General features: G+C 38.8%; 2 protein-coding genes across 3 annotated transcripts; both read right to left on the bottom strand.

Annotated features, from left to right (window-relative positions):
• Positions 1-915: 915 nt before the first annotated feature.
• LOC138014026 (histone H3-like) lies at positions 916-1326 on the bottom strand. Its single transcript, XM_068861057.1, has one exon. The coding sequence runs from the start codon at positions 1324-1326 to the stop codon at positions 916-918; it is 411 nt and encodes a 136-aa protein (XP_068717158.1).
• A 1236-nt stretch (positions 1327-2562) lies between these two features.
• On the bottom strand, positions 2563-13134 carry LOC138059747 (disheveled-associated activator of morphogenesis 2-like). Of its 2 annotated transcripts, none has more exons than XM_068905355.1 (17): positions 12931-13134; positions 11303-11357; positions 10818-10924; positions 10086-10157; positions 9642-9847; positions 9473-9551; positions 8909-8968; positions 8662-8786; positions 8417-8488; positions 7869-7958; positions 6603-6671; positions 6041-6112; positions 5190-5322; positions 4855-4907; positions 3833-3907; positions 3472-3630; positions 2563-2905 (listed from the first exon to the last, which is right to left on the bottom strand). In XM_068905355.1, the coding sequence occupies exons 1-17, from the start codon at positions 12974-12976 to the stop codon at positions 2882-2884; spliced, it is 1497 nt and encodes a 498-aa protein (XP_068761456.1). In that variant the 5' UTR covers positions 12977-13134; the 3' UTR covers positions 2563-2881. The 2 variants fall into 2 exon arrangements, with proteins under 2 accessions (XP_068761456.1, XP_068761455.1); XM_068905354.1 differs by having other exon boundaries at positions 10818-10927; positions 12931-13105.
• Positions 13135-15000: the final 1866 nt, after the last annotated feature.

Consider the following 15000-nt stretch of genomic DNA (forward strand, 5'->3'; position numbering starts at 1 on the left):
AATCGGTCAGTGTAAAATGCAGACTGAGGTTATAATTTAACTGTTGAAAAAGCCCAAACCCCTTAGAAATGCTAACCTTAGGCCTAAAACAATATTTAGGCTTAACTGTTAGCATTCCGATTTCAGTGATTTAATTTCATTCCCAGGCACCTCACGTCCAAGCGCAATTTGAGATATGGAAACAAGTCTTTCCCCCACATGAGCCTTCATCGCATGCTTGTTCCAGTCAAACCATGAGGATACGAATAAGGCCTATTAGAAGGTTAACCGTCCTGGGGATGGTGGACTTTTATTTCGATAGGTACACGAGTCGTTATTTTCACAATGGCTGAAAGGCCAATCCTCTTTTTTTTTTAACGCTTAGTCTGCGGTTGTCAGGATGCACATTTTTTTTTTCAGTTGGAGTGGAGGATGGAAAAACCGAAATCTAAGTTGTCAAATGTTTTACTTTGGCATGGTGCGTGCAAGTTGGGAGTGGTCACTTGATTTATGCAAGTCTCTGCCACCATTTTTCGAAGCGAGAAATTTGTAGAGGCCGTTTCAGAGAAAGCAAAAAATAAAGAGTGTTTTTTTAATACTCTGGAGTTAGGAGAATGCTAAAAGCAACATCTTGGTCATTGTGATTGATCACAACCATAAACGTATCAGTATGTACATCTAGTTATTTACAAACTGCGTCGATATCGTTACCAACCGGTTTTCTGTTTCGTTCTCCAAATTAAATTGCATCCGTTCAACGTTCAAATTCTCACTTTCTTAAAATGTGAAGGGACTATCAATGATACCGAACCGTTCAAATTCGAAGTTGAATGCACGAAAGAAAAGCATTGGGTTCTATTAAATTAATCCTGTTCGTGTGGAAGAAAAAGAAACAGTCAAAATGTTAAAATTACCAGGAATTGTTGTCCTTTTCATTTAAGCACGCTCTCCTCTGATTCTTCTTGCAAGTTGAATGTCTTTGGGCATAATGGTAACTCGTTTGGCGTGAATAGCACAGAGATTAGTGTCTTCAAACAGACCCACAAGATATGCTTCGGCCGCCTCTTGCAACGCCAACACAGCAGAGCTCTGAAAGCGAAGGTCAGTCTTGAAATCTTGCGCTATTTCGCGAATTAGGCGCTGAAAGGGAAGCTTGCGGATCAATAACTCTGTGGACTTTTGATAGCGTCGTATCTCTCGCAGCGCGACAGTTCCTGGCCTGTATCGATGGGGTTTTTTCACACCTCCAGTTGCTGGAGCACTTTTACGGGCTGCTTTAGTTGCAAGTTGTTTCCGTGGAGCTTTTCCACCTGTTGATTTTCGAGCGGTTTGTTTGGTACGTGCCATGTCTTCAGTAAATCCTTGTACTATACCTTTCAACCGTACTCAGACAATTCTTCTTGGCAATTTGTTGGTCTGAAATTTTTGGTGGTCTTATATTTCCTCCAAACTCGTAAACATTATGCATGCATAAAGAGGATCTCACGTTAGCACGGGCGCGTCTCAAGTCTCAGTTGGCTGTTGGTTAGCAAAGGATTCACGAGACATGCGTGTTTTTGGCTGGCCAACGAATAGACCTTTTTCGCTTGTACATTTTGTTTTCCTATACAGATCGTGTGAAAATACTCAGGTTTGGTCCTTTGTTTTGTTCATTAAAGAGTGCATACAGACATATTCATGCTTGCATGCACGTCACTCTTTTTAATGAACAAAACAAATGACCAAACCTCCTGAATATTTTCACATGATCTGTATTGGGAAAACAAAATGTGCAAGCGAAAAAGGTCTATTACCTGCTGCGACAAATATTTTGCCGCGGGAGATTAACATGACTTGAATTTTTTATGAAGAAAGCTGCGATCATTACATGTAAAGTCATCGTTGATTGGTCCGTTTCTTATTATTTTGTGTAAAACTGACCAATTACATGCAGAACATCACATTTCACCATCCTTGCGTGCGCTGGGTAACACCTCGTTATTCAGGGTTTCTTCGGGAATCTCGACGAGAGTGGAATTTTTATTTTCACTAGCTGAATGAACTGGTAGCAATAAATTTAAAAAAAGGAGAGGAAAGGAACTTTATTTAAGTGGCTAGTCGTTCTAGCGCTGGAACGCTAATTGGGGACACTGTAAACTGAAATGAACAATGAAAGTAAATCAAGTCAAATGTTGGTTTTTTGAGGAGTGGGGAAACATCAATATTCAGCTTGATAGTGAGGCAGAGAGGACAAAAACAATAGAAACAAGTTGCAATGTATGTGAAAGATATTAGCATAACCACTTTTCTTCGTCTTTGCAATCTAAACCTCTCTTTCAAGCTGAATTTTAGTATATCGAAAGTGGCCGAAATTAAGGGTTCCTGCATAAGTGGGACCCAGGCCCTTATACCTTAATGTGAGATTTGTGTCAAAATTGACTTTGCTGTTCTTAAATGCCGTCATTTCCATGGGACACAACAGTCACAATGTCATCGCCTACAAAGTCATGCATCCATCTATTCCTGGCTGCGGGCAAGCCGTAGAGATCAATTGCAAATGTACTTTCAGCTTTAACTACAATTTTTCTAATATGTAATTGTGCATTTTATTCGGTCTTTGACGCTTTAATGACACACAAAAAAAAAACATTTACAAGTTATTAATCCCAACAATTTTCCCGAAACGTTGGTTACAAATACAAGTGTCGTATAAGTCAAACAGTTTTAAATACATGTAACTTATACCAAATAAATATGATATATTCGTATGAATCAGCCTCTTGTACTGGTATTTTCACGACCAACTCGTTTGTCTTGGTGGTTCAAACACTTTTCGGATACTTCTCAACCAAAAATTAACTAATAAATAGTAAATATTTACTTGATGGTGGGAAGTTATTTGGTTTGCAAATTTTTCTCTCTCTCACTTGTAAGACTTCAAGACATCCTGTGAAGACAAAGGAAAGAATAAACAAATAACCCTTTCAGTGCAAACAGAGTTAACTTTTTCTGTTAAGTCTGGGAAAACGGAATGTCGGGTTCAGTTGCTCTTTTAACCGTGTTCTGAAGCTAGATGATTCGATTTATAGATACCCTATTTGCCAGAGGTTGTGTTTCTTCGTTTCGAGTTCAAGGAGAGAACACGGTGGGATCAGGTTTAGGGTTAAGGCTGGGTCAGGGAAAAAATCGACTCAGTCTCGACGTCTTTTTTAAAGGTAACTGTACTATTTTTGAACACCCCTGGTACAAGAGTATTTCAAAGACGCCCGTTAAATGGAATCTATGGAATCTTCATAAACGGGTGACAATTGAAATTTTTTTTTAAATGTTCAGCGTCAATGCTTATTGTGCTTCAGGTTCAACGATGAAGGATTCCGGACATTTTGTCACGAAGGAGACTAAATTGTTCAAGGAAATCTGTGTATTGTTAAACAAATCCCAGATGTTCTTACATGTAAGGAGATGGCGAAGTGGAACTGAAAATAAATAGATAGGTAATCTTGGAAATTTTACCTGAAACTGTCGCAAGAGCAATGTAAAAATGTCAAACAATTCTTCTGGTTTAATCGATCCCTCTCCAAAGTATCGCACTAAAAGGTGAAATTTTCTTTCAACGGTTTTGCGCAGCGCCAACACATCTTTAAGCTCTTCCTCAGCAGTCACTGCAAACAGCTGAAAGCATTATTGTCAATTAAGGAAATTCATTGAATCCACATGTTTCGATCGTGTACTTTCGAGGAACAGTCTTACTCAATATTTTTTTGGATATTTCAGTTCTGTAATCGTATAAAATTGCCGTGATTGTGTCACCTTAGTGAATCATTTCAAGAAGTTTTGTTTCCTCTGTGGAAACGTTCCTCTCTTCAAAGGATACTTCAATGCTTGCTTGGAACACATCTTCTTCTATGGAATATTCTCTATTTATTTTCTCGACGTCTTGTTCGAGGACCTGTCAAGGGAGAGAAATGACACCAGTTCAGCCTAACCGTGCTTGGATGGAAGCATTTGTTTCATTTTTTGGGGTTATTTTTGGAACAATCATTAGGTCTGTATCGATCAGTATAGCTATTGATGTTTGCTCGCTTGTTACAACAACGCTTCCTTTCGGATCTTAAACTTTCATTGAAAATTTTGACCCTTGCTTTTTTCTTTATCAGTAAAATTATTTTAAAATAAACGAGTTTATTAATAAAGTCGCTTTCAGTTCCTGTAAGCCAGGGAATACCCCCAAAACCACGCCCACTGGACTGTCTTTTCGCCCGTTACCAAGCAACCAGCTTATCATCTTTCTCACGTGCGAAAAGTTGTGAATTTTCTATGCATATGACGTTGTTTAGCCCGACGACCAATAGGACACTGTCTAATAAAAAACTCAGATGAGTGATTTAGAGTTCTTTTATCTCATTGGGTAGAACACCCAACCACGTGAACTAGTTTTCACGGAAGTCGTCGTTTCGAAATCTGCCAGATATTCTCTGATTTGAGCCGAACTTATCAAAAATGGCTCTGCTGGACGCATCAGTTATACGTGCCAGAACTAAACGGAAACTACGCCCCTTGTTTTTTTTTAATTTTTATAATCCGTGTGTGCGTGGATTCTTAAGGTTTCATTCACCTGTTGGGGCAATTTTTGGAGAAGTGGTCTCTCAGAGTTCATGGTGTGTGAGGATGATTTTCGGTGGCCTTAACGCCAAGTAAAACATAATTAGCTATATATTGATAAGTTTGGAAAGCCCGAATTGGAAATGGCCAGCGACCATTTCAGTCCTTGGATTGGATTGACCCATTTATTTTCAGTCCTTGGATCGTCGATTGACCCATTTTATAAAAGGATAAAAAGGTGACCAAACACGTCTTTCTAGTAATTCTTCTAGTTGCAGGTAGTAAGCTTATCACCTCAATTTCTGAAGTTAGCTTGCTGATCTCCTTGTCCAATGTCTTTAACGGAACTAAGGATACACAAAACAGAACCGTCGGAATAAGAAAAAAATAAGAGAAAATTCTATGAAAATAAGACTACACCATGATAGTTTCCTTGGTTTATCGACTGTAAACAAATTCTAAAACGTACAGTTAACAAAAGAATTCGTCTGGTTTCTGTAGTAAAACTACAGGGCGAAGGTGGAAATTTCACAACTGCTTTACAATAGTTTTGGTTGTTGTTGATGTTCTTCAAACGGAAGTCGAACAGAGTACAGACTTCCTGTAGCCTCTCATTTTTTAGTACTAACCTCTTGAAGCGTCTTTTACGTGTCTGAGATCGTCCTCCAATGCCGCGATGTGCGGACACTTTTTGATAATTACTCGCGTCAAGTAATCCAGAACTGAAGTTGTTTTGTTGACGCTTGATTTGTAGTCCATAAGCTAGGAAAATAATATGACATGATGCCATTGAGTCTCAAGTTTGGCCATGGGCCTTATTCGCGCGGTAGCCATATTGGCCATAGACAATAGATTTCGTACCCCGAGCCTCGAGTTGAAGTATTTGGGGACGAGTTTCGGTGCATGCGCAAAAACAAAAGTTTTCAATCCCTCGGGACTCAACATGGCCGCCGTGTGATAAATAAGGCCTATAAATCGAGAAAAACCTTTTAAAATAACAATGACCACAACCAGGTTTTCTGAGCCTGCGAAAACCGCTGGTCAGCAACCTGGTTCTGGTCATTGCTGTCTAAGGTCTTCCTATTGCTCAGGACGTTGGTATTAAAGCTCTGCTTTGGTTATTGCAAACTCATTCCCGGCCAGGGTCTCTCTTATTTCTCTCCAGGCGACGGGAAAATGAGTATGCTGAGCGACGTTCGGAAGAGTCTGAGGAAATCTTGGAAGTCATTAACTAGGCATGCGCAGGATTAATTAAAGAATTCGTACAGTATTCGTCCGCGTGCTAAAGGTCCTAAAGAGTTGTAGCCTTGTCCTTTTGCATGTGAAAGATCTAAATACACACATGCAAACGCAAAACGGCATCATATTTTACGAAGAAAACAAGCATGTCTAAGTGTTTTCTCAAGAACAGCTTTTCACTGGAGTCACTTGACCATAACTCTCCAGGCCATAAAGTCAAAATCCATACTTCCATGTTTACCTTAGTGACAAATGTTATCTTGAAAGCACTGGCGTTGCTGTTGTTCATGATATTGCCCATTGTCAAGAGTAACTGCAAAAGCAATTATTGCACTTCCTACGTTTAAAAGGAGGTTAAGATAACCTGGCGGTTTGTTTCCGATATGTACGCAGTTATTGATAACAGAAGACGCTAGAAGTAGTTCTACTACCACTAGCGCCCCCTGTAGAAACAGCAAAAAAGAGAAGAAAACGGCCCATTCTAATCATCTTCCTTTTCAGTCAATTTAGGTGAGAAAGGTTTAAGTGAAGGCATTGAGTGAACTGGTCTCTGGTTAGACTTCCTTATTATGGTACTAGTGTTCAAATCTTAGTAAAACTAGATTTAATTCCTTTTACTTCATGCTGTAATTGACCTTATTCGCTTGTACATTTTGTTTTCCCAATACCGATCATGTAATAAGTCCAAGGAGATTTGATCCTTTGTCTTGTTCTGAAGTCCATCAATGAGACTTGTCTTTTTAACTGAAAGAGGCAGGGCTTTGTTTGAATTTACTTTGTTTTATAATTTCTTGATTCTTTACCTCAATAAATATCGTGAGTTTTTCGCTGGTAAGGAGCTCCTGACAAGCCATTATTACAGTTTCCAGGTGCTGAAATAAGACCGCACAGATTTCCTAAATACACGCGCCCATGACTTGTAGTGTATAACTTCACTGTATTTGTGGAAAATTAGTTGTCATTCATACTTAAGGTGGCTGGAAACAGTTTCACTACTTTTGAGAACCTTTTTATTAGAAGGGTTGTCTCTACAAAACTGTATCCCGTAAAAGAAATCTTATGGTACCATGCCAAACACCAATTATTACTTAACAAAATGCGCTCAATATTTTGACGTAAAAGGTTGCCATGGCAACATGAAAGCTCACCAAAAACACCCTATATTTCGTCTTTACTTGCTTATATCGTAAAAACGAACTCGGTGACCCCCATTTTTTATTGTAAAATAGTAATTAGCAATTTGAGATAGGACTATCTGCAAAGTTAAAAAAAATTCTTGGGAGCCAATTCAGGGCTACCTTAAATTTTCGAAAAATTAAGGTAGCTCTGAATTGGCTCCCAAGAATTTTTTTAAACTTTGCTGATACGTCTATCTCAAATTGCTAATTACTATTCTACAATAAAAAATGGGGGTCACCGAGTTCGTTTTTACGATATAAGCAAGTAAAGACGAAATATAGGGTGATTTTGGAGAGCTTTCATGTTGCCATGGCAACCTTTTACGTCAAAATAATGAGCACATTTTGTTAAGCAATAATTGGTGTTTGATGTGGTACCATAACATTGCTGTTACGTGATACAGTATAGTAGTAATAACCCATCTAATAAGAAGGTCTCTAAAAGTGGTGAAACTGGTTCCAGCCACCTTAAAGTAAAACTAATTACCATCACAAAAACTTAGACTCGCTTTAAAGAGGGCGCAGACATGAACTCGGAAATGGCATATTGTAGGATCCTGGTTATGGGCTCTTGCTAAAACTACATTAAATCGCTCACTCCGCAACCTCCCTAAAACGTTTTATGTTGCGTAAACGGGAAAGATCCATATTGCGTTGGTTGTGAACCTCGTTCCCATAGCCTTTCCTCTCCCCACTCTAGAAGGTAGACATCGGTCGTTCTTATATGCGATGAAATACTACATACAACGTTCACCTGGCTTCCCACCTTTCCGAATCACACATCACACTGAAGTAAATAATAGATAACGTTGATTTGGCCTTGCATGCCGTACTCATCGTTCACCCTGTTTTCGTTTTACCATTCTTAATATTTTATTTTTCATATCTTACTGGTTTTATTAGGGCGATCCTTTCTTCAAATTGAGCTTTCAGTAACACTGTTCGTAGTCTTTCTCTGTACGTTGGAACGGACGCTGCTATCTGCATAAGAAGTAAATCAGTTGTTAATCAGTTGTTATTTTATATAGCTTTATTGAGAGAAGATTGGTTTTCTCCTAGACATTTTGCTTAAATTTGCCTTTAAAATTGAAACTTTGAAACGGCGTCTGACTCACTTCAGTCCGAAGATGACGTTACGGTATGTTATGGAATGCAAAAATTATTTGTCTGAAAAAGTCTGCGATGCCATCTCGTCAGAAATACCGAAGCAAAACTGCAATACGAATCATGGACATTGGAGTCTGGGGCCAGATACACATTAAGGAGTCGCAGTGATAAAGTATGTTTATATCGCTTTGCCTTTGGTTGTCGGTACTGAGCAAACACTGCGTATTTAGAGGCCTTTACAAAACGGTCTTTAAAATTAAATTATCTTTTATCGACTCTGGAGTGAGGTTGAACTCGGTACAAAATAACTGGTAACATGAAAACTACTTCACCTCAAGATACAGGCGTTCAGCGGGCTCCAGTAAGGATTCGTCTTCTCTTTCCTGTTTTCTAATAGCTCTTGCCTTATCAAAAAAAAATAGAATAAAACAAGTCAGTTAACGTACTGCTTGCGATTTTGATTTCTGAACCAGGAACGATTTTGTCTGTCACAAGCTGCATACTAATGAGGAACAACAATAATCCTGATTGAAAGCTTTCAAAGATGACCGACTCGTTATGTAATTGCCATCGTTACCTCTCGATCGTCAGGTGCAAATGCCAGAAGTTGCCGAAGAACATCTGATGTCAAATCAGAAGTCCCTGATACAAGGCATTTTGATACTTGCTCTGTTTTTAGCTTGTAATGAGTCATCACGATTGCTGTAAAATGACGACAGTCAAGTTTGAAGAGAATAATACACTTTGATAAAATATAAGTGATTTTTTTGCCATGCACAGTCATAAATGAGCTATACGGAGAAAGCAACAATATGAATACTTACAGATATTAAAAATCTTTTTCTCATTCATAGCATTTTCTCGTTTGGCTTTTATCGACACTCCTGTGTTAAGGGATAAGGCGGATGAAAGAGTAACTGGTATTGATACTTTTGTAATACCTCATATTTTATCTGCTCTGGTGTTGGTTAAATGAAGCGATGTTCTGTTATACTTGAAAACAAATGTTAAAAGGCTATGACATAGCAACCAGAAATTGATGTGGGAAGCTGCTAAGTGCGCAAAAATAAAACAAACCCTCTCTACTGTTTTCGTTTGTTACGGACACTCGTGGCCAGACCATACCAGGGTCTCTCGCCGGAACGGGAGAGGCCCTGGGGACGAAGTCACTTAATACGTAAGCGTCGACGCGGTGCTCAGAAGTTGTCAGGAGCTTCAAATCCAATCAAGTACAGTCAGAATTTTTCTGAAACTAATCAATTCATTCTCTTCCGTTTGATGGTGATTTGTGAGGCACTCTCACTTGCAATAAATATGGTGGAGTGAACCTGCATGATATGTAGTGATTTCTCGTAGAATCAGAACTAATTTAAAAGTTGTTTTGATACCTTGAGATGGCAAAATCGAAAATTCCTTCAAGATATCTTCAGGGTCAAAAATGTCCTCCAAAGGATAGAGTTTCTTCACCTGATAACATGAGAGTAAAATACTGAAACTCTGAAATGCTAAGTCATGTTTTAAATGACGATGGAGTTGTTTTTTTATACATCTGCTTACCTTTTTCCAAATCGTTTCTTGGTTGAGAAGATCTGGGCTGAGTGTTTCCCAGGACAATTTTCGGCAGTCTATCCTACGACGTTTGTGTGCGTTCATTGTATTTGGCGGAGGAGGGGGTGGGGAGAACGTTGGAGGTGGGGGAGGAGCACACGGCGGGGGAGGCGAAGATGCCGAAATTGTTAGATCAGATAGACATTGACCAAGGTCTGCAATGAATAAGTAAACAACTGTTTTCGTGTGTCAATCTAACTTTCATGGTGAGTACACCGGCAAAATGTTATTCTGGTATTTAACTCAAGAAATGTGAAGAACTGATTTCAATCTGGTGTAATAGTGTATTTTATCATTATAAAAAACTTTGCGCAATTCACGCATGGTCAACACACTCATTCAAATGATCTACCCAGAGCCCCACAACTGTCCAAATTTTCGCAGACGTCATACCTTGAGGCCTGGTGCTGATCCATTTATGAAGTTCGTCGGAACAAACAAAGGACGCAATAAGGACAGCGAAACCTAAAGCGAAAATTACTAATTACCATTTAATCAAAGAATTTTTAATTAATTTGTTTAGTTATCTTGGCTGAAAATTGCATGATGAAAAGGAAAGTTTAAAATCTCGGAGAAAGGCCAGATAATCATATATATATAATTACAAACCCATATACCCTTAATTAGTTTTATATTAAATTCCTGCAGAATGCACGTAATTATGATAAGATAAGTTAATGATGTACTTACAGAAAAAGTTTTAGTGCCGAGCTTAATGGTGGCAACAAAGTTTTCTTTTAAAACACTTGTGACATTTTTTGTTACAAATAGTCCGAACTCAGTGTGGTTACTCCATTTACAGTTGGACAAAAGTCTCTCGTGTTTGTTCCGTTGGGGCTGAGGAAATTAGTATCATTTGTAGGTGAATATAACTGAAGAGTTTTAATGAGGCTGACTGGTCACCCATGTTTCTGTTTGGTTAGGCCTTCTACTATTTACGAACTTGAAGATAAAAAAAACTTGACGGACGTCAAAAAAAAGAGTTATACGGATATCTTACTCCATGATTCATGATTCGAAAATGGAGGGCAGGTGTACATGACATAGACGCATAAGAGCTCATACCTTTTGTGGATCAGTAAGAAATTTGCAAAACAAAGTAAAGAGCTTCAACTGAAGGCTTACCAGGGAAGACCCAGATGTTGACAGCAAAAGTGATATCTTTATTTGTAAAGAACACCGCAGAACAGAGGAGAGTCACAACAGCGAAGGGCACAATTAATTTCCAGTTGCTACTGAGAATAAAATTTGAAAGAAATAAATAAAACCGTGGTTAAGAGGACATTTTATCCGTAAAGTTGAACTAACGGTATGTACAGATACTTCGGAGTTCAAGAGCCATTACCGCGTACGTGTTTTCCGGTTTGCACTCGTGCAATACTGAATTGAACTGAAAAAAAAGGCAAGCAACCGTAACTTACAATACGGTCCGAGAAGACGAAGTTAATAGACATGTTTTTGCTTTACTTTTCCTTGCAATATTATTAAATCAAACAGGAAAGCGACATAATTCAAACGGGCCTTTCTGCAAAATACGACCCGCTTTATTGACCAATCATGGGGCGTGTTTTATCTGAGGATGGTGATGTCATTTGCTATTACTGACTTACCATTTAAAGAATTCTGAAGTAAGATTTGTAAAACGCCAGTGATTTCCAATGCTTTCTGAGAATAACAAAAAATATAGAGGAGCAATTTTTAATGAGCCACGTAATACTAAATGTTAGGATGAACTTGCAGTTGTAGCCGAATAAATATTTTATCAAATTGGACAAATTAATTTATGTGACACAACTTGAAGTGATGCCGGCAAAAGTTACCGGCTGTGATTCTTGTACTGCTTTGCTTTGCATCCAATATTGAAATTGATGTTTCTTATTGAAAGCAGGATATGATTTTGTAAGACTTATGGTCAGTAATTATTGTTTAACTTTTATGCCTTTTTAATTAAACAAAATTGTATGAGACCAAACACAAAACAAAGCATGCACCATAACCAGGGAAAATACAAATTAAAACTTTCAAAGCGAAAGGTCGCGTTTTTGCGGAAACCGCAAAAGGTTTGAAATGAAATTTATATTGTTAAGCGGTTTCTTAATTGTCAGCAATCATTTTTTAATGACTTAGATCAGAACAGCGCGCATTTTAGTAACTGAACTAACCATGTTCAGTTTACAAAAACAGTTTGATCAAAAGCTGTTAACTTTTTCCCCCTCATACTGCCCGGCTTGGCTAGCACAACCCTACTGCCGATCCACTCCGTTGGTTCAGTAACCTTTTCTACCAAAGCTCTCCGAGATCATATCACAGGCCCTCAGAGACCTGACAACAGTCAAATAAAAGCCAGTTTCTGTGGTCCAGCCGACAGGAACAAGCATTTGAAGAAATAAAGAAGTTGGTCGCTCAACATCCAGTTCTCATGACAATTAATAATATGATGTGAAAGAAGAAGTAACACTGCAATGCGATGTATTGTAATTAGAAGTTGTTTTCATGTAAGGAATTAGAAATGGTACAACCTTGAATTTAGATGAATTAAGGGGATTAAAGTCGACTTTTCAAATACAAAGAAGTGCATTCATTTTGAGCTTAAGTTGAGCCAGACATTAAGTTTGAGGGGGTCTTTGATATCGGTTGGCAATGAAGCGAACATTGTTGCCAGTGAGTGCAGAAGTTTGACTGCGCCGAGCTCTTTCCGAATTATGGGCCAAATAAAGCCAAAGAAAGCCCAGGCGCCAATATGGACTGTTTTCCCAACTTCGGCTTTATAATTAGTACTTACAAACTTACGTCATGCTTACTAGAAATAGACGGTGTAATAATGTTTTTAAGTGGCGATACTATAGTCGACCAGTTCCTTAACACCGTAGAGAAATCAACTGTCAGTTTTTCATTGAACGAATCACTTTCTTGATCCGTGAAACCTCAGCGTTTCAAGTGTTTCAGAAATTATTCCGGCTAAAAGTGTTTCTTTCAAATTTGTTACAAACATCATGATGTCTGAACAATGAGCAAAGATTCACTCATTCTTACAAATTACAGTTTACTAGTGACTTCATCGATTCAAATTCAACACACTCGCTTCAATCCTTAAATGTCTTACAAACATGATCCTGCACTTCCCTTCATTGACCAAATGCATCAGAGATTGAATTTAGGTACCAACAGTGCACATCTTTTCTGACTTACAAAAAACGGAGTATTGGAAAAAATCACAGGCAGGATGACATGCGCATACCTTGTTTGTTTGAATCGCTGTCCCTTTTTATTTTGTCTTCATTCATGCCAAATGGCTTGTATCCTGGTCTTCAACTCGCTACATTTCTATAAATCCTTTAATAGTTGACCAAACCTCGCAGCTCCGGTTGCTGCTGCTTTGTCTTTCTAGATCTTCTCGCAAATTCAAATACTGTTGTTCATATTGTTTTTCCTGTTAATTGATGTTGTGCATCCTCTGTGACGTTTAGGTGATTGCTGCGTCACTGATTACGCGACGCGCGAGTTTCGCATTAGGGAGTGGAAAAGAAAGCGAGCTGTTTTCCTTTTTTACTTGTCTCGACACTGCCGCATTTATTTTGCTAGATATCGTTTCAGATTATTTTAACAATCATAGAGAGACTGCTGTACTAGCATGCGAAATGTTCACTTCCGGCTTCAGTCCGTGGCGTCGCGTGCACGCAATTAAGCACGTGAGGTTTTTGAGTCACAGACGGACACCGGAAGTGAAATGCCGCACGCCAACTTCCGGTGGTCTCCCCCCAGATTTTTAAACCAATCTGCTCTAATAATGAAAAGATACTTAGTAGTATAAATGTGGTAGTGTCAAGACAAGTTAAAAAGGAAAACAGCTAACTTCCGGGTTCCCGTCCGTGGTTGCTTAATTTACCATGCACGCGCGGGTAGAAACGGGATAATCGTATTTGCACAGCGTTATCTACTCAAACTGCCTCTCGGAGGTCCGATTTAATCTTTAATCTTCATCACCATCATTATAACAGATTACAGAAACACCAAAGCGAGAGGCTTATGTGACTAGGGCCAGGTTGTTTAGGGTATACATAGCATTATTGATGATCCCATTCGTAACAAAGTGAAACCAGAAAAGCTTAATTTGCTCGCGAACTAGAATTTTATTTAGCTTTTTCTACTGATCAAGGCTACCTACTTGACATTCTGCCCAACAGTTACTGATCGGTACTTTTGGCTTTCTATTCTTTCTGAGCCTTCAACTAGTTTTCAGTAATGCTCTCTTTACACATCACTTTTCTCAATATTAAATTTTCTACTGTTATGGAAACTTGAATTTTCATGACAGTATGTCTTCTTTTTTATTGATTCTGCGTACTACTTAAATTGTTATAGTAGAGCATAAACTAATTCTATCTATTTCTACCTACTCATCCACCCTACCACACTGCTGACCGAGAGAATCGCGGAAATAGGGAAGAGAATTCGAATGCCCCGAGGGGCACATGCGACCTGCACTCGCATTGAGACCAGCATGATTGGACTGGAGGAGAAAGCGGTCGAGAGCAAACGCACGTCATTGCAGGGCCACACTCTAGCGCCGTTAAGCGGTGACAGTGGATGTGGTGGACAATAGACTAAACACTAAACTTTTTATGTCATGTTAACGAAAAAAATTCTTTGTTAACAATAAAAACATACTTGAAAGATGAGCTTTCCAAATGCGGATTCGCTGTGTTTCATATGTGGGTTGAGCTTATTGGTTCTCTACTCTCTGCTCCGAGAGGTTTTTCTCCGGGTCTGACTCCGGTTTTCCCGTTTCCTCTGAAACCAACCTACGATTTTATGATATGAGTTGATTTGATTTCTGTACAATGTCCCCAATTAGTGCCTCATCGCTTAATACAATTGATACGTAATTCAAAGTTCATTATATACCATTCATCTTCCCAATGACCACTTCATAAATTCGCCCTTGTGAGTGTACTGTTTGGTCCATTCTGCAAAACTGAAGAAAAAACGGTTTGTATAGATAGGTTGGAGGAGGCTTACAAGGTAAGAATCAAAGTTACTACAACCTTGTCAGCATCCTCCAACCTATCTCTACAAACTGTTTTTCAGTTAAAGACTGCAGGTCTTCAGTTTTCAGTTTCAGCTCCACATACAAGGTGGGGGGAAGTATGGGAAGGTGGATCCCCAGAAGAGGTCGGTTTATCATAACAATTTTTAAGTGAAAACAAAAATTAAGGTGTCTGCCTGATGCTTTCCTGCTGGCATCGTCACACCAGGGATAGCCTTTGTTTACCGTAAAAACACCGTTTAAACAATACGATCCAAGAAA

The sequence above is a fragment of the Montipora capricornis genome, chromosome 8 (genome assembly GCF_036669925.1).
Source record: "Montipora capricornis isolate CH-2021 chromosome 8, ASM3666992v2, whole genome shotgun sequence".
NCBI lineage: Eukaryota > Metazoa > Cnidaria > Anthozoa > Scleractinia > Acroporidae > Montipora > Montipora capricornis.